We start from the raw sequence: 26,472 nt of genomic DNA, 5'->3' as shown, positions 1-26,472 counted from the left end.
TTCTATCTTTTGATTTTTGCAGCATTTTACGAGAGCATTATAGCAACCAATAAAAGTCAAGTCGACCTGGATATGACGACTGCTTAAGTCATTATTTTATTAACGAATTTTATGTTCTTCATCAATAGTATTGCTGAGGCATCGTTTTTAATAATCAATATTGGTATCAATTTCCAATAAATTTCTCTTTTTTATTCATCGATAAATGACAGCGAACGATAGAATGATAAAAATGGCATTTTCCTCAACGAGTGTTTGAATTGACTTTGAGCATCGTACTTTTGTTGTTATGCAACCTTTCGAACCTTGCATTAAACACATTAAAATGATATTGAAGATCTATGCCGATGGACATTGTTTTTTTCTTAATCAGTCAAGTTCCCATTTGCACATGAAGGTGATAAAAAATGCCTTACACTTTTCGATACCTGACATTCTAAGAAACGTTATGAGCTTATGCAAGGACTTTTTAAGGGTTCGTCAGCGACAGGAAAAAACATGGAGACTGTTAAAGTTGTTTCACAATCTTACAAAACTTCAGATTATCTTTTCCGTTTCATTTTACCGAAAAAACGCTAATGATTGCATTGTGATGGCCGAAACGCACTGAAGGTTTTTCAAAAGCTCAAGCCTTTATTTCTTAGAGCGTAACTGCCTCCACTACGGCAGCACATGATTTGGGAACCAGGCTATGCCAACGTATTCAGCCTTGGCGGGGCAAGGGTGGTGTTCTTTTCCAACAAACTATAAATAACCAGTAATGGAGACAAATGATAGGGATAAAGCTGTAATGCTTCAGTAGGAGAAAACAGTGTCCTGAATGTGATAAATTCTCCGGCAGAGAGATTATAGGACTACCTCGGAAATCCCCCCAATGAACATTGTGAGGCGAGCAACAGGATCTGCCTCCCGTGGTAAGCCATTATGAAGATAAATGGACTACGGCTAAAGAACACTGAGGACATGGAAAAAGTGACGCACGTTCGCCCGATAGAGTGACCTAACCACCAAGCTTTCTCCTTGGCAGAATGTAAATCAAAGTGTCTCTTCTTTTTGTTCATTCGGCTTAAATCAATATTCTAAGGCCAGGCATATATAGCAGGAATAAGCTAATCATAGTTTGGGGAACCATATGCAATTACTTAGAGGATATATCATGGCTTTTTTGTGCCCTTCCCTGTATCCTTGCCAAAGAATTTATCTTCCCCGATGCTTCCATGTATTGGCACCAAAAAAAAAGATGCGACATGATATACGGCTTAATTTATGTTATAAAACTAAGAGGTATATATCGCTGAGCAATAGCTGCTGTGAGTTAAAAGCCACTGACTCGGACCAATACACAAGCACATTCTTTGATGGTGAGCCCTTAGTGTTGAATCAACACCATCGCTCGTTTTTCTTGATTATCAACATCACCGCAGTCTGCTATTGAAATAGAATGAAGGCCTTTATCACAAAGACAAAGAGGTTTTTACGAAAATGATAACCACAGTTTTTTCCCTCACTATTTTACACGCACTAGTTGAAAACATAGTCAAGTAATGTGATAAACCCTTTTGATTTGTCCTCCAAACACGATGGATGATAATATAATTTTCTGATCATTCAAACGGTATTTTGTGTTTTTGCTTGTGATTGTCATGTGAGAATGTAACGATGGGATTTTTTTCAATATAAAATGATTCGATCAATGCAAGAGTAAATCATTATGGATGCAGTTTTAAATAGTGTATAGCGAATAACATGCCGCAATTTCCCATTATATTTGCCATGGGCCATGCAGATTCTGCATTACATATTTCAAGTTGCTGCAGGCTGCTGCTGTGCCATTGGCAATGAAGGAAATCAATGAAAGCCCTCAGATAAAAATTGCTATTGATTGGCACAGATGACTTAAAGTAATACAGAGGATGAGAATTGTTTCAGTCTTGCATCGCTTCTTGTAAAACATAAAATGTCATTTTAGTAATGATTTACTGTGTCGAAGAAGAAATTGCATTCTGAATTTTAACATTACCTCCACCCACCCCTCTCAGAACGCTGGGGCTATATATTATTACTATAGAAAGCCAGAATGACACAGCCCAAACAGAAGAAACAATTAGCTTACCAAGCCACTTCAGAAAGTTTCAGTCTCATCATCTAGACTTATTAATTCAAAATATTTTAAATTAATTTTGATAAGTTATTTTAAAACCGTGCCCTGAAATAATAAACCAATGTTCAGCAAAAAAAATTGTTCACTTGATGTTACAAAGCTTCCTATTAATGAAAGATGTTTGACTTACCACGGTGGAATTCAGCAATATCGTCATTCCGTTGAAGTATTCGGATGCACTGGAATTTAGTTTCACTGCAAAGAGAAGGATTCCTTGGTATTAAAAGCGAAGTGAAAGGCATATGTGGTTCACAATCAGGACTGTCGAGGCGCTGAATCTGAAAAAAACGGCCAGGGGCCATTGTGCTCACCGTAAGTATTTTTAGTAGACAGTTACAGAAAGTGCTACAGTATGTAGGCCTCTCATAATTTATACATGCATCTGTGACCAGTTCAGAGCCGGCCCTGGCCAAGTGGTGAATCCGAGACTTGTGGTTCCAAGCTTGTAGAGTCTAGGTGAAAATGATAGTGAAGAAACGTGCCACTCCATGACAATGGTCACGGTGAATATATTTTTAACTTTGACCTCAGTGACCCTGACAGGTAGGTCAAATAACAAACCAGGGTGATATGTGATGTAGACACATCCACCTGACCATAACAATTTCATCACTCGTTACACTACAGCAATCGGCAAAAAACGATTTCCAAGATGGCCGCCTAATTAAATCTATGGCACCAAATAAATCAAAAAATAAAGAAAATGTAAGATAGAACTCAGAAAAGAAAAAAGGAAAAGATGAAAAATAAAAATATTTTTGGCTGTCCTTGACCGGGGTTTGAACTCACGACCTTTGGATTGCCACAATACGAGGAAAAACCCACAAAACATGCAATTTCGGCCATATTTGAATTCCGATCTGGCTGAAACTTGGCATACAAATAGTGGCTTCTTAGATGCATCATTACACAAAATTAAAACTCTTTACATTGAACAACGACAAAACGTACCAAGAACAGTAAAGTTTTCAACTTTGACCTCTGTGAACTTGAAAGGTGGGTCAAATCAAAAACCCGTAAGATATGTGATGTATCCTTGCTGGGAGTACCTACCATGAAACTTTTATCAAAAACAAATCAGTAATAAGCGAGAAATCACACTTTTTGAGTTTTGAGTTTGGGCCGAACCAAAATTCAGTGTAAGAGGTCAACTGACCTAGGGGGTCATTTGTTCAAAGTTTCAAGTTAATAACTGTTGCGGTTGAGAAACGTGCCATAGTTACACTCAAACAGCAAATTTACGCCATTTGACCTCTGCGACCTTAAAAAGTAGGTCAAATCCGAAAAATCGTGCAACATCTGAGGCAACCTTGCTAGGGGTCCCTGCCATAAAAATTTCATCAAAAACAATTTGCTAATAAGCAGGCTTAATTGCACTTCTTACTTTTTCTGTTTTGGCCCCCTGGTGGCAAAGTCAAGAATCAGATCAGGCTGAAATTCAGCACCAGAGGTTATCTGATATAGGGGGTTATATGTACCAAGTTTCAAGCTCATAGCTTTGGTGGTTGAGAAACGTGCCATAGTTACACTCAAACGGCCAATTCACGCCATTTGACCTCTGCGACCTTGAAAAGTAGATCAAATTAAAAACCCGTAAGATATATGATGTATCCTTGCTATGAGTACCTACCACAAAAGTTTTATCGAAAACAAGTCACTAATAAGCGAGATATCACACTTTTTAGATATCCACATTTGGCCCCCTGGTGGCCAAGTAGAGAATCAGATCGGACAAAAATTTAGTGTCACGGGTCATCTGACCTAGGGGGTCATGTGTACAAAGTTTTAAGTTCATAGGCCTAGCGGTTAAAAAACGTGCCACTGTTTTTGAAATAGGATACGACGGACGACGACGACGACGACGACGACGACGACGACGACGACGACGACGACGACGGACGACGCCGGACGACGGACACTGCGGTATCGTATAGACTCCCCTACGGTGAGCCAAAAAGAAACTTCCTGGTGGCCTTAGATAGGATACATAAAGTCAATTGATAATATAATTAAGATAAAACAAAGACGTTCTGATGGTGTGACTTATAATGCCATTACTCGATAAGTATGTTACCTCTAACTTTTCCCATGCATTATATTTCATAAGACACAAATGACAATTAGTGTCTACAGTGGTTGTTTATGACGTAGGCGGTGAAGGACACGATATATATGTGCCCCTTTACCCTGAATATAGATATATGAAAGGTTTAGATGCAAAAGCGGCTAAAATCATCAGAAAAAGAATAATTGAGATAACTCTCATGGTAAAAGAAGATGTGTTTCATTGTAAACCCGCACAATCCTTGAATCCAATAAAAATAGGACGTCACCTTTTTTTGCAAAAACCATTACATAGTTGCGCTTACTCGCGAAAATACGTGATTTTGTTGTTTTAGTGATTTTGGATTGAAAACTTCATATATCTTTCTTTTTCTGAGGACAAAGAGGTTTTTCCCTTTTCCTCTTTGATGAAAAAAACCCCGCTGAATCGCTTTGGGACTTGGAGAGAAAAATATGCCTCTCGTCTTCACACTCAAACACCAAAAACATAGATTACCACGTTTGATCGGCACATCATCCCAAGCATGCCAAGTGATATTTACATGTAATTGGCAAAATCATATTGGAACTAATATGCGACGTTTGATATTCCTGTCTCGCCCGCGGTCAGCCCTCCAGAAGCAATCTTTTCAATATCAGTATTGCCCAAAGCACACTGTGTCTGTGAGGATGGCTAATGTGGCAAAACAACTTGTTGGGATTAGGCCAGGTAAAATTGACAGACTGATTCTCGTCCCCGCCCGCTCCGATTTTTGGCCACCGCTGAGAAATGTTTTTTATTATACATCTATCACCACTTCATTATTACATTTTACATCTGACCATGCTGAGAGTACTTCCCTTTATGAGTATGACTCCAACCATTTTGTTCCAAGGATTTCTCTAATTTAAGAGTGCACTGGAGGGGCCATCAGTTCTTAGGACGTGGTAATGGACATTATTCACCTTGAAATGTGACGACTCTGACGTTATGAACCATAAGTGAAAAGTGAAAATATAAAAATTGCCCGACCCTATTTCAAGAAAAGGTTCGGACTATTGTATCATTTTATTAACTTCACTTGGCCTTATATGGTGTTGTCAATATCGTATGACCATTCTATGACTTCTTTACCAACGTAGTCCATTATGTAAGTATTAGAGCGAGAAATGTGCTAAAGGATTATCTTAACCATGGAAAGAAATAGCGACAATTAAACCAACCATGCGAAAATCTGTCAGGAGTTGATATGGTTTGTGACATTGGAGAATGTTGAAATATCTCATCCTTTGGCAAGTGCAAAAGTCTATGAATTCGCCAACTACTTATAAGAAGTGTTGAACACTTTTTGGCGGCTGAAATGTTTTTTGGTGCCTGTCATTCTGGGGTCTTGGGGGCTGCTGTTGAGATGAAGAACCGCAGGATTGACCGACGGGGTGCGTAGTTTTTCGTGTTTCTTTGTACGAGGTTTCGAAAAATAAGATTGAAATCTATTATAAGTTGAAGATTTCGATGACCGGTGAATCGTCTTCATATATATATAAATGATTTGGAACGATTCTTCAAGATGCAAATAAAGCATCATGCTGTTGGTTGCAAATCCCAATGCGTGGTAATGATGCCAAGACGATGATAAATAGCCTAAAGCTTCAAAGCAATGCACTGAAAGTTAGTATAGTGGCCTCATGCACCATTGTTAAAAGTCATTACATTTTTCATTTAACTCATTTTGTCCTTGACCCCACTTTAAATACAACTAGCATCTTTGCAGCAGGTAAAAAACAGCTGTCAGATCCTGACAGCCTTTTGTTATACGAATGGTATGATGCGAATCGGCTGTTATAAAATTAAAAAAACAGCCCGGCAAAGACTTACTGCTTGGTACTGAATCCCTTTTGAGGCCTGCGCTGTTCGTTAAACATTTCAAATTTGTCATTGAATTAGAAAGTTTCCAATTGCGTTGATACATGTACGTACAGAATATGAATTTCGTGGTGTTGCGTTGACATATACACAAATACTATTTCTACCAAGTTTCAGCAAATTCGTATGCATTACAACTACTGTATTTCTATTTTTCTGTCCCACCAGTAATTACAAACGGCCTACCCTTTTAAGCCACAAGGCAAGGATCGAAGCCATGAGACAAATAGCCCCGAGTACAAATGACATATTCGCCCAGCCAAATGGGGAAACTCCGGGCATTAAGATGTCCCTTCATTTATTTTACGACTTGGAAGAACTCTTATATCTGCCTCAGCAAACATTGTCGTATACTTCCTACAGCCACTAGTCATTGTGATGAAGATTTACTAACCACATAATGTTAGAGATCACCTGGATCTTTGCCCTTAATGTTTCTTTGATGTGTTGACAGAGAGTGCTCAGGGAGCTCGGCAACCATTGTGGTGGGTTTTACAAATGTACTTAGCCAAGGCGACAGTAGGAGACAAGGTGTAACAAATTGTCTCGAAGACAAATACATTGTATACCAAGGGCACCACAGCACATAATGGGATGCTGGCGACGCCATGGAAATGGGTTAAATGTTTGAGCTGTATGTATTCGTTGGCGTTAATTACGATTTCAGAGAAGCTAATGGCTGCATGAAGTATACCAACTGCCACAAGGGGGGTGAAAAACGTATTGTTTGTGTATGTGTCCGGAATGGCTGGGGTATTCACAATTCCTCCCATTTATCTGTATGTCCTGAGAGAAATCATTGTACAATGTGGTCCTGACCTTTCCCATTTTTGTTATGGTATATTCCTGAATCATAGTCAAAGCATGGATACACACTCCAATGTCATAATGCAATCTGGAACAGTCATGTTTATTTTATTTTTTATGACTCTGCAGATTACAATTTACCATATAAAAAACAGGATGGCCCTTGGTGGTCTCGTAATTGGCCCCGTCGACAATCAAGTTGAATTATTGATCAGAGAGATATATCCTGACGCATGCCATTAACCATCCGTTGGAACAAAACACAGATTGTAAAATTTATAACTGAAAAAAGTGAAAGGAAATTACTGCAAATAGAAGACGATCATATATTTATATCGCAAAAATAAAATGGCACGAATATTGATAGGCCGTTTACAATATCAACTGTCAATTAATTATCAACTGTTAATTTTGATACAAAGCAATTCAACATCATCTGTAAAAGGGAAAATGTTTTAGTAAAAAGCAAATAAGCAACACTAGACGGGCTAGCCTGAAACAGAAGCAGTGCATTAACCATATTAACCAGGTACCACGTGCCATTAGAAAAACGTTAGACCCAGTTGCTCAAAACAAGTAGGTGCCCACCTGGCGTTAACTAACTTTACTTTAACCTTATCTCCATCCGCTAACGCCGAGTATGGGCTATGTTTTGAACAGCCAGGCCCTGGCCTTAGTCCGTCCCCTCCTTGTGTCCACACAAATTAGTGCACCAATATTTACAGCGAGCAACTTGCCACCAATGAACCGTACCAAATCATGCAATATCCCATCGCCACAGATTCGACACCAACAAGGAAAAACATCTCAGAGGGTAGAGTGGTGTGCTGGTGATGATTGGTTTGGAAAATTTTCAAACAGTTTAGATTAAATGGGGGAAAGAGGTGATTTTAGTCAACAAAATTATTTTTCAAATAAATAGATATCCCATCCTTGCCACACCGACTCAGCAGACTTTCTCGACCACAGGTACAAGCTTAGTGTGAACGATGTTCGAAGTTGTTTTTAATAATTTCAACTTTTTATATATACAGATGTATTATCCACTCGATGCAACTTAGACAGAAGTGATTCGGAACCCCCAACTTTTTGGCACCATCCCTTAAGTTTAGGCCCAAGCCAGACAGCGGCCATATCACTTACAACGGATGCCTATAATTCACCCGAATTATACTGAATACTATATAGACTGGAAACCCAGTTTCCTTGGCATTAGACTCTTCAACGTTAGATAGGGGTATTTTGTGTGGTGCAAAATTAATATTTCCATTGCCTTGTTCAAAAGGGTATGCATTTAGTCTGGACCAGTCAGACGAAATTTACATTGCTTTGAATTCCCACATCCCTTTCTGTATATTCTATGCACTCGTATTCGGGTTTTATTAGACTGAGCAAATTACTAAATCAAGGAGAACATCTGAAATGCTTTTTAAAGCTAGCATGATAAGTAGCAGCATCTAAAATATTGGCATTACCAAGAACATGTTATGAAAATGAGTATGGGTTGCAAACATGAATAACGTCAGGTGATCAAGGACGCGCAGGATTCCGAAAAAGAAATAATTGCACATTTACCGCCGATAGCAACCATCCGCCTGCAGTATTGGCCGATATCCAAGTTTCGCTGTGTAGGCACACGAGGTATTGCTAAAACACAAAAGCAGTTAGGATTGACGTACAAGGAAAGCTTTGGGAACTTTGAAAACTTCTTGGATGTTTGGTATTTGCCCAAAGAAACTGTATGTCGTTCTCCTAGGAAAACTGTTGTTTTCCTATTAAAAATGTTTCATTTCGAAACGACATCGCTGGTCCCTCGTTGAATTGAAAGCATTTTATTAAGCGAAAGCAACTTAGACAGTCAAATTCACCATGGGGCAATACCAAACATCCAGTAACAGCTTACAGGAAGGACATAAGACAACGAAGCTAAATAAGCATAGGGTGGTCTGCCCAGTAGAAAGAAAAAAATAAATGAAGGAAACACCAATAAATATGGAAAGATATTAAGACCCGGTAATAGTGGTCCGTCCCTTCAAAACCGTCAGAACTATATCATTTAGCACATTTAACGTACAACAAAATTAGTAACGAAACGAACTGCCAGTCTAGCTGGGAGCCCACAGAGGTAAAATTTGGCGAGATCATGCCCGTCACCGAGGTTTTAAAACTCCGATATTAAACGGACCCAAGCGTGTGTTTTTTTTGTTAGCGTCAGTGGCATTGAGTCACCAATGCTTCGGTAACATAGATGTTGCGTGAAGTATGCTCCCAGCTTTACCTAATTGACTTGAACTTAGAGAGGAATAATTCATAATTCATAAAATAAATTGAGTGAGTGAGCAATTAATAAAATGAATTGACTGAATTCTGAGGGTTTTTTTTAACGCAGTCTATTGGCATCACGACGCAACTTGTTAGACTTCTTTAGCCAAAAATACCCAATAAGAAGTCGTATGAGTGAAATCCTCTTGTCATGTTTGGTGATAAAGAATACTGAAGCAGGTTGTCACGCCGGTGATAAGGGAAACAAAAAACTGTCAGCTCGAAATGTTATTTTCTTCATACCCCAAGCTCGACATGATGATCGGCATTCTCTATCTCATCATCCTTATGTCAGGTTGTCATCAGTTTGTTTTTACTTTTACACCCTCGCTAATTACCTCGTCAACGAGGACAGCAGAGCGAATGATGAGAATAGAGCCGATCAAATCTATCTGATCGAAACCACAGCATCACCACGATACAATTCTCACTTATTCTAAAAACAGTTTAAGACGCTATAGCAAGCTGATATAATGAATTAAATGCCACTAATAAAGTGTACCAAGATAAATCTTGATAAAACAAAGTCGTGTTTCTTTTGGATATCATTTGACCTGAAGGGTTGATATTGCCAATTTTTTAGTTCGGCGTCACATTAGTTCCGAAGCTCCGAAGCGATTTTTGTGTTTACCTAAGCGTTTGTCGCAGCTTACAAGATGCTGGCTCGTGACCTCAAAGAGCGGGAGACTCAATCAGAACTAATCTTGGCTCATCAACCTTTGAGTTTGCACAAAACAAACAGGGATTAGAACAGTATCTTGTGTGGCTTAATGGTTCGCCAATGTCGGCAAATAATGATGAGATGTGATGAGCTAATCATCATGAAAAAAATGCAGGTCACCTCGACTACAGAGTCAAGAATAGACGGCCTGCGGCACGTAGCAATAGGAAAAACATTAGCAAAGATCTAAGGTCTTGAAACAACGTTAATTGTGTTTTATGCTAGGATATGTCACATGATGTAAACACAAAGAGTAGATGATTATGCCATTGTGTAGCATTTAAGTAAAAATTTGACGTAATTAGTCATAAAATTTTCTATAGATGAGAGGTAAGATGTTGTTTGTCTTCAGCCTGATCTGATATTAGTTGTGAAAGGCAAGGTAGTTCGGGGCATTTTTGCATGCCATTTTTCAGACTACACCTCGCGACATGGGCATTTATTGTATAACAATAACCAAAACCTTCATGCTAAACAATAAATTTGCTGCCTTTTTCCCTACGGACAAAAATAAGACTAAAACCAAGTGCACCACTGGAACAAGACCTCTAACATTACCATAAAGTAAAAAACTAAAGCAAATACTAAAACAAAAAAAGTGCTATAAAAGGTGGAACATATGCTCATCTATAATCGCCAAGAAAATTGGTACCGAAACGAAAGGCTACTTACCATCCTTTTGATGTAATACTAACAGCCTGGAACAACCGTTCCGTTGTTGTGACCCGATCAATCTCGTAACATCTTATAGCTTCTATCACCTCTTTCTCATCTCCAGATTTTGCTTGATATGATATTCTAATGACCTGTTTATCTTTGTCTAAATGATATGTATATTTTCCCGACAGGTCGTGCCATTTGGTGTCCCGCCGCCAAAACCATTCCGGGAACTGGTAGACAATCGTTGCGAATTTTTGGACATCTGAAAGAAGAACAGGATCGACTCTATCTGATTCACAGCTTTAGTTAATCTTGCAGAAAATAATACCAATAAGCTCAACGAAGTGTGATTACTAGAAATGTGTCGGGTTCGGTGCTAAGACTTTCCATGTATCATCTCAGATCCAGTGCTTTTGATCGTCAGGGAGACTTGTCTGCTGGCAAAATAGCAACGTCTTACTCAGTACCTTTAAGTAAGGTGTGTCAGTGCTTTAGTGCGACACTAATATAGTACTTTGACGCTCATAGCTACTTCTATGTCAAGCTTCTTCAGTCATGTCGATATAACTTACCCCTTTCTAGATTCATAGTGAGCGGTCCGTCTCTTGGTTCAACCAGTCCCATACATGAAGCATCTGCTGACATGGCCATCATTACTTTGTTGGTTATAGCTTCATACATCTGAAAATCAATAAGCAAACATTAAGTAAATGATATCTTAAAGTATTCTTAAATGCTTGGTACACAAATTTATTAATAATTCGTTCTTAGCATCCTTACTGTCGGGTTCATACGCCCTGCACGTCACCTAAAAATTCGCAGTTCAGAAATATTGATAGAGATATTCAATCTTTTCAATCTAGTGTAAGCTGGCTTGTGAGTTGTTTCAAGGACCATCATGATAAGCAGCCCAGTCTAAGTCTGAAATTTGATATGGGAATATGAATTTCCATCACTATATCTCTGAAATATTAATCTAATGCACGTGGTATTTTCCCAGCACTAATATTCCATGGCCCAAGTTTTTTTCGCACCGTTGCGCTTGTGCACACCGCACTTCAGAATAGAAAAAGCTTGTAAACTGTTAACTTGAAACTCCTGTTTTTGCCTACAAAACATTTTTGTGAGTTGACAATAAAAATTAGAAATTACCAAAAATAATGATTCCAGGGCCCAAGTTTGTGCTGAAGTCTCATCACCAACTATTACGATAAGCCATCGTTTCCCATATTTTCTTAAACTTACGCTATTGCTAACTGAGGCTAATACACTGATTTTCCCCGATTATAAAATGACACTGCCCCGGGGCCTGCTAGCCCAGAACCCATGGTTAATGATAAGTTTATAGTGAACACTCCCCACCGTTCCTGCCGTTGCTAAGTCACTGCTTGGCAAGGAAGCAATGGCCATAACAATTATATTCCATTTAGTTGGATTAAGTTGGAATAATGGTGTGGAAATTCTTCGCCACACAAAGCCCGAGTCACATCCATTGACTTAAAATTATCTGAGTAATTAATCCAATTAGGTATAAATATTGCAAATGGACATTTCCCTTCAGTATGGCTGCCTTGGTTGTTTTCGATCAGAATGGTATACTGGCTGCTAACGAGATGGGATTGTGAAACAGTTTATAAGAAGGCAGTTGAAAGAATGTTGTTAAAGGGAGTATGGAAATATCAACTGGATTTTTTTCAATGAATTGGTAAGAAGCATTTAACCATCATCATAAATGACAAATTATGGTATCGCTATTCCCTCTAAATACATGAAGTCGAAAAGATGACAGGGTTCCTTGTGTTGAGTGTGGTAATAGTTGGAAAGCAGCAGCTTAGATGGCACTGCACGTCTGGATAGCCTTGCTAGACGGGTGGTAAGTTGATACTCTTAACTGTATTGCGTGACGGTAACAGACTGTAATTACGAATAAGTTGTTATCCATTGCCATAGTCGCACCGAATGGTGTCAACCTTAATTTTCGGGACAGCGTGGCATTATAATTTTGTTCGAATAACCTAATTACATCGAAACTGTGTTAAAAAGAAATTGTCAGTAAACTAAGAAAGGCTAAGAGAGGCTCTAAGCAATACTTCAATAACAGTTTTTTCTAAAAGATTGATTCTCCCTTCAAAGATGTTGCTTCTCGCCCACTGAGAGATATTAATTGCACAGATCGATAGCTATCAAGAGATACTGAATTCAATTTAAATTGGGTAAATCAATATGATTGATCAGAAGAAGTCGCCTTACACGAGCAATGTCTGCATGCTACAACGCATAAGCATGGCTGGAGATGGTGTGCTTCGGGGCTGATATCACAAACAATTTATGTCAACATCTCCAGGTCGTCCGCGCACAAAACAAGTTTGTATAAATTTTTTCGTTGAAGATGAAAACAGCTTTAAATCGTATAACTTCTATTTTTTATGACTGCAAACTACCTATGCATTATCTCATAATGGGTGATGCAAACCCTTCATGTTTGCCAAAAGGCAAATGTTACACATTGGTTATACATAGATTTAGTAATGTAAATATAAGCCAACCGTGCACATTTGAAAAGTTCAAACATCAAAATGTCGTCATTTACGTTGAATGTAGATGTGCAATTAATAGTGTTTGCATTGATCTTCGCTATGTTTATCTTTCACCTCAAGCGAAAAGTTTTATTGTTTGTTTTTAAAAACAAATCAGGCACCTGTCTGATACAAATTTCTGATAATTATCTAAAATTTAGTCACGCGACGACATCAATACGCCAGTGCACATCACGTAGTTTACAATCAAATCATGGTCTGCTTTTGGTGCGGTTTAAGGCTTTAAGGTCACTTTCGGAGACAGTGTGTTCTCATATATTAATTAGTGAACCTATGCCCGTCTTCGGAACACATTACCAACCCCGATTTAAGGCAAATCCTGAGCACAATTGTCTTCGTGCCAAGGGTTCTTAACATATCTCTTGATTTGCTCGCTATAACATCTAATCATTGTAAGGTGTCTATGATCTCTTTTTGAAGAGTCTGGCACCCCAAGAAATTATTTTGATTGTCGAACTGAGTGAATCTTGGCACGTGTGTTGTTCAATAGGGTTTAGACATCTTTTTGTCAATTTTCATCTGAAACTATTCTAACTAAGTGTTATACATCGAAAACATAATTAGGCAAAGCAGTAATTGACATCGTCATTAATGTACTTTAAAGGAGGAGTTTCCACCGGGATCTGTTTTTAAAATAAACCACGCAACATCAGCTTTCCTGGCAAGCAGAAACGTTATTCTCTGAGAAAAACAGTTCACTCACAATTCAAAGGATTCTAATGACTGCATGAATTCTATAATGCCAATTTAAATGTTCTACTATATCTTGTTCAAACACGACATAACGAATGCCGCCTTTAGCAATCACAACTTTGAGACGAATGTTTTACAGAATTCTGTAGGTATCAGTTTAAATGATCGGAAAATACTCTTAGTAAGATGTGTGCGTAGTAGGGGAAATAAAATTGCAATGAAATAGAGGTCCACATATTTGCAGTGGGTTGAGCTTGATGCCCGCGAAGTATTTGTCGATAAATTGCCATCGACCAATCAGAGTGTCTTTAGTGCCGTAATGGCACATTCAACGTTAAAGCCACGAGAACTATGGTCATCTTTGCTGCTGATATATGTCTAAAAGTTTGTTATACAGAGTTTTAGAAATGTACATATAAGTCAACCATGCAGATTTGAACGCTGAAAATTTGAACTATGTCCTACCGTCGGCTACCTACAGCCTCGATAGTTCAATAAGCTTAAGCCTGGGTTGCTCGTCTTTGCAAATGTGTAATAAAACTACATGTATATGAAACTTACGAAACATCTATACTGTAGATTTTTATTGTTTCTCAATCCTCTTCCCTGGAAGTGACCGATCATGTAGTTCTGTCCACTCTTCCATGTGGCAAGGCAATGGAAGTCAAGATCTGAAATGAAATGACGTCAGTTTTGTTGAGATGGAGGTTGTTAAATAGATGTAAGGAAGCGGATGTACATGTATGTAGGGAATGACACCATGTGGGCTGTGTATTCACTGGTCCGAAATGGGAAGATAGTGATACAGATATCAAATGTCTTGTTCTGCTGTATACTAAATTGTCCTCAATGTCACCATTTTTCAAGCATTTTTGGAAGAAGTTTTTTCACAACTTTACAATTCAGGGTTTCCTTTCAAGGAAGGACGGTCTTTATTCTAGATCAATTAAGGACGTTTAGGATCATCAAGGCCTAGCATCAAGACAAAGATATTGGCGCCATATGACTGGGACATGTTTGATAGCAATAATACAGGTCGTCCTCGTGAATACCGGTATCGGGTGCCATTTTGAAGAGGCCTCTTGGGGTGCCACATAATTGGCTTTTTATACTCCATGAACAGTGTTATTTAAATATTAATGTATGCAAAGGTCGTCACAGTCATTCGCTAAAGCCATACCAGCGGATATTTCTAATGTTGTGTTAGTCAATGTTCCAGGGCGGTATGGGAAGTAGCGCTTTGCAGATTGTGAATGATAAGTCACAATGAAAGCGGGGCCAGGGCCTACTTACTCCTACTGGTACCCTTTTGTGGATCTCCGAAATGTATATTCCTACTTTTAAAGTACAGAAATGATAGGCTACCGGTAGGCACGAGGACATCCCGTATCAGCAAATGAAACCGCTATCTACTGCCATATTGTGTAGCCTGACGTATTGATTTTAACTAATTCTGATTTCTAATTTAAAACTGCGTCTGCCAGAGAATATGCTCTATAGTTTTTTTAAAGCCGTTAAATTAATCATACACCAACCCGACATGGAAATAATCAATTGTCATATTTCAATTTCAGTGGTGATGGCATCTCAATCAGATGCTGGGAATTTATAATATGTGCTGTATTTCGGTCACTGTATTTTACTTTGGTCACTTCGCTTTTTGGTTAGCAAAATTTGCTTTAGAAATGTTTCCTTGTACATAGGTGAGCTCCAATTTGTTTGTCTATCTACTATGTGGGTACCATGTATGGTATTACACCATAATCAAATGATCAAGCTTTAATGATAACCTGTCATGGTTATCGATCATAATTATGATACACTCATGCAATAATTGTTTGACAGCTTGATGGCAGCATAATATTTTTTTGTAATTTGTTATCCATTAAATATGCTCCCGATTTTTTTGAAGACAGGTCTTAGTTCACGAGCACCAAACATTCTGATATAACATTGGTAAATGATTGGCTTTAGAAAGCAATGGTCAGTGGCAGACCATTTCGTCTTGCAACAACTCCTGGCACTATTAATATCAGACAACTTTCATCTGACTAGAGTTTCTGCAAGACTTTTAATGTCGCAGGTCAGATAAATGCTGAAGAAAGACTTCGAGTAAGTATATGAATTGCTAATAAAACTAATTATGTAACAACTTACCTAAATTTTGTGAGTATTCTGTATTTTTACACTGTTTAAAGTGAAACATAAACCGAGTATTGCTGGCGCATTCATCCACCGATGAAAAGGGAGTTATACAAGGGACCGAGTTGTTCTGGTAGGAGAAGAAGAACGATCCATGGAAAGGGCAAGGAACCGGCTTACTGGGCTCTGAAAAGATGAGAAGAGAGATGAGTCTACAAAATCTGACTCAAGATGAGCAAATAGTGTTACGTTTTGTGCTTTTCCCACCTTTCTCTTAGCCCATGGTGATATGAGTAAACAATTTAAAGTTGGGGCTCTTTCTTCAGTTTTGAACAAAAAGGCCTGGTGTAAGCGTACCTGATAGTTTGAGTGAAGCTATGTTTTGGTCGTTATTGATATATTCCAGTGACACAACATTTCCAAACACTCAATTCTCTGAAACATACAATTCAAGTTGAAAACAGTCAATTCCCTCACCTCTTATCAATGTGTAGAGAACATTGTAATCTCTTAGGATTCTATCGCATAGATCATGCGGCACAGGCTTTTCGGAATCGCCCAGACAAAAGCCTGAAACAAAAAAAATGTGTTATTTAAAACGTATGGTTCATCAATCAGAATGAAGCGAATACCGATGTGCTAACAACCAGGTACAGCTGCTCGTTGCCAACTTGAGACATATCTCTTCGTCTCACGCCGCCGTCTTCTCATAAAATCTACCAATCGTAGCTCGCACCGAAGAAACACTATCACTAAATGGATAGCAGCATAAAAACAAGACAAGTTCATCTTCTCGCGCAATACACGTATAATATGAGGCGCCAACGCTCAGGAGAAAAGAAGCCAGTGACGCCAACATTAGCCAATCGATGGCCATTTTCTCATTTTTCTGTCTCAAGAGGCTGATGCATGTTCCTAACCTGTTGCATCGCTGACACCTGTTAATCTGGCGCCTTGCTCGAGCCTTCATCCAAATTGAAAATGGAGACATTGGTTGCCAGGGTAACCAAGAAAGCCTCTAAGATAAGAACTACATATATATTCTACATAGTGAGTCATGAGCGGCATCATCAGTGAGGTTTCTGTGAAGTAATTATTTCGAATTATTGTCATTACTTTATAGAATGAAACGAAGAAAAAACACATCATCAGCTGATTCTCTCCTCCTTTTTGTAAGAGAAACACACTGGTTATTTTTTAATCTCAACTCTCATTAAGTTTTAGAATGATCTCCAGTTGATACTGGAGGTCACATTTATCACAGGTTTGCCACAATATCATCATCTGTTGCCATGGAAACAGAGTGAATGGCTGCAATTAGCATGTATATCTCAGCAAATCGATTTCTTTTTTGTCAAGTTGAGATTTTTGCTAAAAATGGTGGGCATTTTTTACAAGGTGTTTTGAATTCGTTTCCAAAGCAAAAAAAGCAGAAAATGAATTAAAAAAGAACCTTGTTTCGGGTGTGGAGAATTCAACAATACTCACTCTCTTTATACTGCAATACATTCGTGTGCTGCGGCGTTATCACTAAACATCGGTAGCATCCGAAATTACTGCAATGATAAACAAAAATGATTTTTGAGACATTGGCAAAAGATGAAATTGACATTGAAGAAGGGGGAAGCTGAGTCAATAACAAAATAATGGCATCTCGTACTTTCTGCAATGGAAAATCTAGTCAGCCGTATACGTCTAAACCGATAAAACTAACCTTGTATCTTCTGCAAAAGAGTGTTTTAGAATACATTGTATAACAATGACTCGATTTTCGTGTCGTTTTCGCAATTATACTCTTTCAGATTCAGTTTTATAGGCTCACCTAAGCACGAAATGAATATTTGCTACTGCATTTGAGTAAAAGAGGTAGTAAAGCAACCGTTGATCTAATGCACTTGAGATACATGTATATCGTGATTAGACATGTTTGACACTCCGCAAAGGACGCAAAAGTAAGTTGTGGTTACTAATAATCATAATTACAATCATCTTCACTAGTTACTAGTGGACGTCTTTTACACCAGCAAAAGGAAGTCGCTGCCAAAAGTGTAGTATCAATGCTATCATTGCATTTGTATACTGCAATGCATGCAAAGAGCCAGGAAACGTGCACTGAATTATGTTTTCTCCTGAAGATGCGAGAGGAAATCAAGCATATGCGCAATATTGTAACCATCTAAATCTAATGTACATCGTACATTTACACAAAACTACTTATATATATTATTGAAGAAGAATCTTGATATGAGAATCTTATCAGAACCCTACACCTTGGCAGAAGTAATGATGACAAAGATGGCTCATTGTTCAATGAATTGAAACCAAGGTGGAGGGGTTGAGGTACCAAACTCTCGAGGGCGGCGCGAAAATATAGTCAACCTCGAGCCGTATACTCGAGCCCCTCGCAGGGACGAGCTAAAATGTAGTCAAATCTCGAGTCGTACGCAAGACCCTCGAAGGGTTAGGTATCTCGACACAGTCTCGATGCCGAGTGTTTGATTTCAATCCTTTAATGCTTCCCAATAGGTGAATAAAGCAAGGAATCGAAGGTCTTGGTTGCGTTACAAGACACTCTGCACTCAAAACGAGACTTATGGATTTTCCCCTTGAAGTAATGACTGGAGATATCAAGGAAGTTTAAAATGCATACCACAACATACATGTATACATGTATCTCATTGCAGAGTGGTGCGAAGATATTGTAATTTAAAACTTGGGAAGGCAATTGAGAATCCAATTGCAATGACATGATTCATTCGAGAAATCCAAGAATGACTAGATATGGCTAGATAGCACTGTAATTGCTAAATCTGTTTTAGCAAAATGATTGATACGGATATAAACTGCTAGCATGGAGGTGATAGGTCCCGAAGGCATCATCCGAACACTCGGTGCAGCTGAGCTGTTGCGTCGTTACCACATTGTCATGAATTTATCTCGTAGCAGGCACTGCGCTTTCAAACAAGGGTCGACAAATGAGGCAGTGCACGAAGAACTGTCATTAGCCACTTTATCAAGGCAGAAAATGTATAAATGTGTATTGTGAATGCAAATGTATATCGCTGTCGACATTTGATGCTGTGACTATCCAAACTTATCAGCTTGATTTGCGAAAAAGTGTTCAAGATGTTTTGCTAATATCCTACACAGTACATATTAAGAAGTGTTAAGGATAGACAAGTTTAGTGTTTAGTGTTCTCTTGTTTTCGGGCCTAAATAAATGATAATTCATTGAGAAAAACGTTGGTTGTGAATAAAAAAAACCAAGTTCAAACTGTGTTAGACAAGTTCAAGTCGACAAAGGGATACGGTGATCACGCCTTCTGTACCGCTCACGCGCCGTCACGATGTGTTTTATTGCCTTCGGGCACCGCAACTGAAACAGCACCCCTTTTCTTAAACAATCGACGTGTGTTCCGTCAACTCGATGCCTCTGCTACCTTTTTTTCTCAGAGAAAAATACAGTAATTACCCATTCCATTAAAATTCAAATTAGGATAGCGCGTCAGCAATTGTGCCGAGTTACTGCTTTTTGATGTAAATCTTAAGCAATTGCATTGATGTGCATTTCTTAGCCGTTCTTACCTTCTGTGTTTATTAATTGACTATTACTCGGCTGAGTCACACCCTTCTGATTCTATCAAGGCGACTAAATAGCGTAACCTGGCACGCACTGTGGCATTTTGTGACGGTTGGACGTCAAACCTTTATCATGGTAAATGCATCTTTATCCCGAGGTAAGACAATCGCATCAGGAAGCTGTCACATTGGGGCAACTGACTATGAAAAGTGTCGAAATGGCACGTAACCGCTGACCATGTTATTGATGTCGGCCGCAGACTCACGTCCGCCGATCATGAACTTAATTATTGGCATGAATTAGCACAGTCCAGGCAATCGCGTGCATGAGTTGTGTAACAATAGATCGTTCATGGAACTCCTAAAGCATATGCAAGCACTCACCACAGTACAGGGGACAAGTCCAAAATGGGGTGGGCAACTTCTTTCCGAAAGAGCAACTCAGTCTCATCATTGAATTTAGGCCGCACGTATCATTGGTAACATAAATATTGGTCCTACCTCAGGCAATTATTGTGGCGAAGTGGTACAGCCATTCTGGAGACAACCTACATTATAATTGCATTAAGATATTTTGCGGTGTTCCGTGTGCAAACGTGGTCAATTAACTCGACGTGCGGTACATTATTATGATAGGAAATTAGATAACAAAAAGATATACTAAAAGGTACATGTATCTCAGACCATCAGTAGTAAGAACCGATAGAAAGCAAGGACAATTTCATAATAGGCCCTGATCAGACTGATCCCAGAAAATAACATAGTGGTGACTTGGATCAGAAACAGTGGGTGATATGAATAAAGACTAGCAAATGCTTTTATCTAAAACTCCATGTACATTTACACTGGGCCTTTCTGTACAAAACTGAAGTAAAAGCAATTGCTATACTTTATTCATATCACCCAGTATAAGGTGATACAATCAAATAACGTAGATACAATAGAAGCAAGGATCTTTGTAAAGTTCTGATTTGGTATCTTCTGGACATACTCTCCAAGTCCGCGTGTAACACCCCTACAAGCCAACATTTTGGGAGGATGTACGCTGCTGAGAAAAACACTAAACATCCGACTGATATCCTTGCGTTCCCGACGGTACAGGTGGAAGCTGTCTTTAAAAGTTTACACACAGCAATGCATCGTTCGACAGAGATAGACAGCAATGGTTTTACAAAACCAAGCGGTCGGGCTGACATATTTGTATGACAACCCGGTGATGTCTAAGATGCTCACGACTTCGTAATAGTCACTCAACACGCCAAGTGAATGTATCCATGCGTTAGTCAGAAGAACATTTGTGTCAGCTACAGCTAAAGACATCAGGAGGACCGCAGTGGAAGATGATTGCAACTCTCTGCTGACGGCAACATAAGCCAAGATATTCCCGAATATCCCGAAGGCTGTAATTGTTAACATGATTATTGGTCTAAGGGTGACGTTAACACCAATGCTGGTGCTGTCAAATGATCCATGATCTAACTTGCATGATGAATTTGTGATATAAGCTATTTTGGACTCCATTTTAATAAGTACAGAAAGATTATACTTCTGTCTTAGATCTTAAAGATGTAAACAGTATGAAATAAATCCGAATGTGGATGATCCATCAATGCTAATGTTTCATGTCTGAAGCTTGAGCTCTGTTTCCATCAGCATTAAATGCCAGTTTCACTACATATTCTAGCCATGGACTTCTAAGCTCAGTTTCATATTCATCAATTCCAAACTTTTCTTCAACCTCATGACGGTATGAATTAATGGGTAAGCTGGCTATATTAGTAAACTTCTACCCATACCGAATTCACATTTTGACGCCCCACACGGTAGAAACTAGAGGAGAATTATGATGCGAAACTGATCATATCAGTCTACTGACAGAGTATTGTGTTCAGACCATTTCCATATTATAAAAGCAATCATTTTTATTTTATTGCAGTATTCCTCCGTTGTTGCGTGATAGTAAAGCCAATTCAATATATTACAGTAGGCATCATTTGTTACTAAACAGATACAACAATGACACTGCCATAAAAATGCACTTTCGGCATTATCATTCTTAACCTATTGATGACACAAAACACATTAATTATACTGGAACTAGAACAAGGCCAGGCGAAGGCTGCTGATGGCACAATACAGACTGAATGACCCGCAACCTCACCAAACACGTCAATTGTTTCAATATTAGAGTGAATTGATGAATATTTCTCGGTCGACCTGGCAAGATAGAAGAAGCATCATGTGATAGACCCATCTTTCCACGCCATCCCCCATGATGACAACAATGCCGTTGCTCGTCCTCTTGTTTGTGTCAAGAGTAAAGCACTCGACGACAGAAATCATGATTCTGATTTTCCGTTCATAAGCTGACGAAGTCCAATCCGTTCGCCAGTTCCCTAATTGAAGTATTGTTCATCAAAAACACATTCTCATTTGTTACGTCGTTGCCCTGAGCGAAGATTTTATCTGTCGGAATGAAATGTTGGTTGCATGAAATGACTTTATTGCATAAAAATGGTTGTGAAAGGAATACCTTTTATACAGTGGCAACATTTCATCAGTTGGCGATCGACACCATAGATTCCTTTTCCATTTGTAATAGATGAACACGTGAGCTTTTCGAGAATGGGTCAATTTCTATTTAACCGACAAATTGAGGGATCAATCTCAAGACATAAATATTCAGTCTCTCCCAGATTTTACCACAAATAAGGAGCTGAATACATGTAGCACTCTTTCCAACTCAGAGACGAGACGGTTATCCACTGCCATTCAAACAAAGATTGATCGTGTATTGGCGCAGTTTGAATAAGTCAACGGTTTTGGATCACATTGTTATTGATGAATCGCTTGAGAAATTAGAATGTGGCAAATCTGGTTCAATCTTGTAGGAATCCAATAGTAATATGTTATGAAATGTATAATCCAAAGGTACAAGATGCACAATTTGTCAGTGTCTTTCATCATCAGGAGTTCTATTGTACCTGTATTTATGGAATACTTGTTTCCGATGATTGCATCGCCAGAGTTGAATGTGCTCGAAAGAAATGAGTTGTGCAATTGAAAGAGAAGCCTCTCCTTCAATCTTGAGAACAATTTCAATCTCGCAGTTGCTTTAGACAGATTCAACAGCCTGTACAATGAAGGAAAAAGCTACAACTTTATATAAATGACGACTTCTGTGAAATGCAAGGCGCCCACGCTGACGATCACAACATCTCGAAACTGCAAGCTTCAGGCCACGATTTTGATATTCACAATCTTCTTATGTTTCAAGAGGGATGGTGTCTAGTTATGAGGGTAGACTAATTTGTTTTAGTTTCATCTTGAAGGTTAGCTGTTTGCTGATAAAGAATACAAGTCGGTATATGATAGGAACACAACAAAGTAAATGAAGTAAAACACACTCAACAACATTTGCGAAAAATATCAAAGTGCTGGAAAAGGTAGTTATAGGGGAGAGGTTTGGCAGGTAGCCAATGTAAAACCGGATAATCAGGCGCCTCCCTGCGAGATCTCGTGATATATGGGTGGTCGATCGCCCCGGTCAAACCTTTGCATGCAATCCAACATTGCGTCAGGAATTGGCGGAGGCGCACAATGACTCGGAACGAGGCTGGCTGACGATGACATTGTACAAAAACGGAAATATGCAACAAAAATTTGATCGAATTGATGGACATTAATGGAGCTATATTAATCAACCATGGCGCCATTTATTGACAGATGAGAATTTGTGAAAAGAGTATGGCGCCCACATAGAAGAAGAGCTTCTCTATCATGATTTAAACATCTGAATTGGCAGATATCCTCGTGATATATGTCGACTTCGGGAGTTTTGGTAGCAGGCCAAACTGTACTTGTGCAGGGATGTTTAGCAGATCATGTTTTACTTGTGCAAGAATGTGAGCAGATCATGCTATCATCAGTAATTGTTACTAGATTGATCGGGCCATCTTGAAAGTATATCGTCTCTATTCAAGGTGATGGATGCAACTAGTATCACAAAGATTAAGCCCACCAATAGACCACCAGAATGTGGTCAGCAGACAAAACAATTTGCATATTGACACCTTATCTTTGTCAAATATGACATAGTCATCGATATGTGTTCAAATTTACCATGCTCAGTATAAATTTTTACTTTTGTTATTTAAGGAGTACATCCGACAATTGGTAACAAATCAGCACAACTGCGTTATGTTATTAAAATCTTGTTTCTCTAAAATCTGACAAAAGTATTTATTCAATGGGGTTCCCAAGTCGACCCTGAGATCACTAAGGTGTCGCAACACGCTAAATGCCCCTCAGTAAAGTATCATTATATGTCATTGACGTGATTTAGCATGACGATTTCAATATTCGCCTTGCTCATCCAAATGTCTGGGGAGCCATTTGATGTGTGATTATAGTGTGCAGCCAAATCATCCGCCATAAGTCAACACTCTAAGTAAAGCTGTCTTGGGGATATGTGCAGTGTACAATGATATCTATAGCATTTGTCTGACAGAAATGAGGAACTGAACCTTTTCAGCAGTATCATGAGTGCGTGGCAACATGACAGAAAAGACCTGGAACTGTCAATGGTACGACAGGTTTACTCAGAAGAAGCGATGAAATCCAAACATGGTGTTCGCAATCTCATCGAAGTACAGAAACGGTGCGTTAGATGACATTACTTGGTTTATCTAAAGTAAAAGTAGAAACGTATCTTCATTAGAATTCCTTCCACGGCACCTATGCTAATGGCCACTTCCACTGATCAGTTCATCAAGGTTCCTAACCGCTAGGCTAAAACGATACAAAGATGGTGAGAGTGGCCGGTGCAATATTCTGACTCACTTCGGCCCAGAAGGCCAAGAAATATGGTTACTCGACCAGGGACCCATTTCAATCGGAATGATGTCACATCTCTTTGCAGCATTACTGGAATATTAATTAACTACTTTCATACGGCAACCATTGCGTTGAGTCAAGTGTAGGACTACACTCCGCTAGAGCTCATCAGCTGTCCGTTGGTCATTCGTCGTGCGGAATATACAGGCATTACGGACAGCCTTTTTCGCCTATTAGTCCGTCTGATAAGAATGTCATTCGGAGAAAATAATTTTGCAAGAAATGAAGGGGTATGGCAACCGAATACCAAAGTAAGACTTAGGCATTTCATTCCTAATTTCGTTTTTATCTGGTAATCTTAATACTGACATAGCTGTCTCCTTGGTTAATGAGGAAATGTAGGTTGGGTAGCATATCTGACCACCATACATTTCCAAAGGTATTCTGGTAATTGAATTTTCCGACGATTTTGTGATTATTCCATGTGCTAATGGCCACAGCAGAAAAGAATAAAGAAAATAATTGTAAGCAGCCATGATGACACTGTGTTAATGGTTTAGACAAAACCGTAATATCCACAAAAAGTCATCGATAATCCAAAGAATTGTCCTTCAAACCCATAAAATACTCTAAAGTGAAAAGAAGCCTGCCGAAGGAACAGCATGGATTGCAGCCAAAACGTTCGGGCTAATCATTGGCCGTTGTTGCTTGGATCTGGTAGTTAGGAAGTAATGACAAGAGAAAGAAAATGAGTTTAGGCTTGCAGTGAGATCATTTCCCTACAAAAGGAATAACCCAAATGGCGACCCATGACGCGCCTAACAGACAATTCTGCCGGTATCCATACTAAACAGCAATCATCATGTTGACATAGGACCATCTTTTGCCATTCTCATGCTCGCTGATTATACAGTCATTGTGATAAATGGAACAATGATTCGTCACACGATTGGCTCAGTAAAGATCTCTTCAAGCCATTGGCAAAGACATTAGCAACAACAACCATGAACAGGATAATGCGTTTGTCCATGTGAGTAGGCTTCCCTAATAGTTGATCTAAACCATTATGTCTATACTTGATCACAATTGATTGCTTCGTGATGGTAATACCAGATGATTCTGCTTACCATCTCGCCAACAAGTGACAAAAGCTTCACATAAATGTTGCCATGATTAGTGCAACTTGTCGATATGTGTTGACACTTATACTCTCGCAGATGAGGTGCAGTAAGTATTGGCGCTCGCCGGCTAATGGTGCTGATGGGCATTTACATGTACGTCATAGTAGATGGAATTCGAAAAACTTTAGAAGGATTTAGCTCTAATATAGCCACGGTGTCTGGTATAAGTCAACCAATGATTGAGTTGAAAGATCAGTATTCCATACCTAAGTCCGGAGTATCTGGCTGATAGGTATGACGCCATCAGGTACCAACAGGCTCGTTTAGTTACAGATACACGAATTACATTTTGTCAGTCGTTCGAAACCCATATCCATGCCCGTATCTGCAGGCATTCTTGGAAAAAAATGCTGAACAAATTCCGCAAAAAGTTGACCTAATGATGGTTTCCTCGGACTTCATGGATGGGATAAATTAACGGGAAAGCTTTCAATAAAATACGCTGAAATAAAATACCCTAGCCTGGAATATATCTCGACATAGAAAACAAATAAAGGATCAAGGACGCTCATTTTAAACTACATGTATTGTGAAAACTACATGTAAAAGCAATGAAAATTATATCAAGGGATAGAATATATCAAGACAAAGCAACAAAAACAAAATTCAATGATACACATCCATAAAAGCTTTATGTCAGGCATTTTGTAACGAATTTCACCAATAAAAAATACGAAATATGATGTTGATCCCTAGATTTCTATCTCTTTTGCCCGATCTAATGACAAAGTAACATTGAAAGCTTAAAATCGAATGTCACAATATGTCTGCTTTGATAACTACATAGTATCATCGAACATGCAGGA

The 26,472-nt window shown here is 38.9% G+C and overlaps 1 protein-coding gene across 2 annotated transcripts in view; it reads right to left on the bottom strand.

Moving 5' to 3' along the window:
- The window catches only part of LOC135486573 (uncharacterized), a 159,732-nt gene that overhangs the window by 24,231 nt on the left and 109,029 nt on the right, over positions 1–26,472 (bottom strand). The window contains exons 4-11 of one of the 2 annotated variants that reach the window (XM_064769455.1): positions 17,559–17,626; positions 16,548–16,640; positions 16,086–16,256; positions 14,490–14,599; positions 11,211–11,319; positions 10,651–10,900; positions 8,511–8,582; positions 2,292–2,356 (exon numbers count right to left, since the gene is read on the bottom strand). In XM_064769455.1, the coding sequence (XP_064625525.1) occupies positions 2,292–2,356; positions 8,511–8,582; positions 10,651–10,900; positions 11,211–11,319; positions 14,490–14,599; positions 16,086–16,256; positions 16,548–16,640; positions 17,559–17,626 (938 nt within the window). The remainder of the gene's footprint in view (positions 1–2,291; positions 2,357–8,510; positions 8,583–10,650; positions 10,901–11,210; positions 11,320–14,489; positions 14,600–16,085; positions 16,257–16,547; positions 16,641–17,558; positions 17,627–26,472) is intronic. The other variant, XM_064769456.1, reaches the window with a different exon arrangement.

Source organism: Lineus longissimus, chromosome 4 (genome assembly GCF_910592395.1).
Source record: "Lineus longissimus chromosome 4, tnLinLong1.2, whole genome shotgun sequence".
Taxonomy (NCBI): Eukaryota; Metazoa; Nemertea; class Pilidiophora; order Heteronemertea; family Lineidae; genus Lineus; species Lineus longissimus.
The sequence above is the reverse complement of the archived record's forward strand: the minus strand, read 5'-3'. Positions and strand labels throughout refer to the sequence as shown.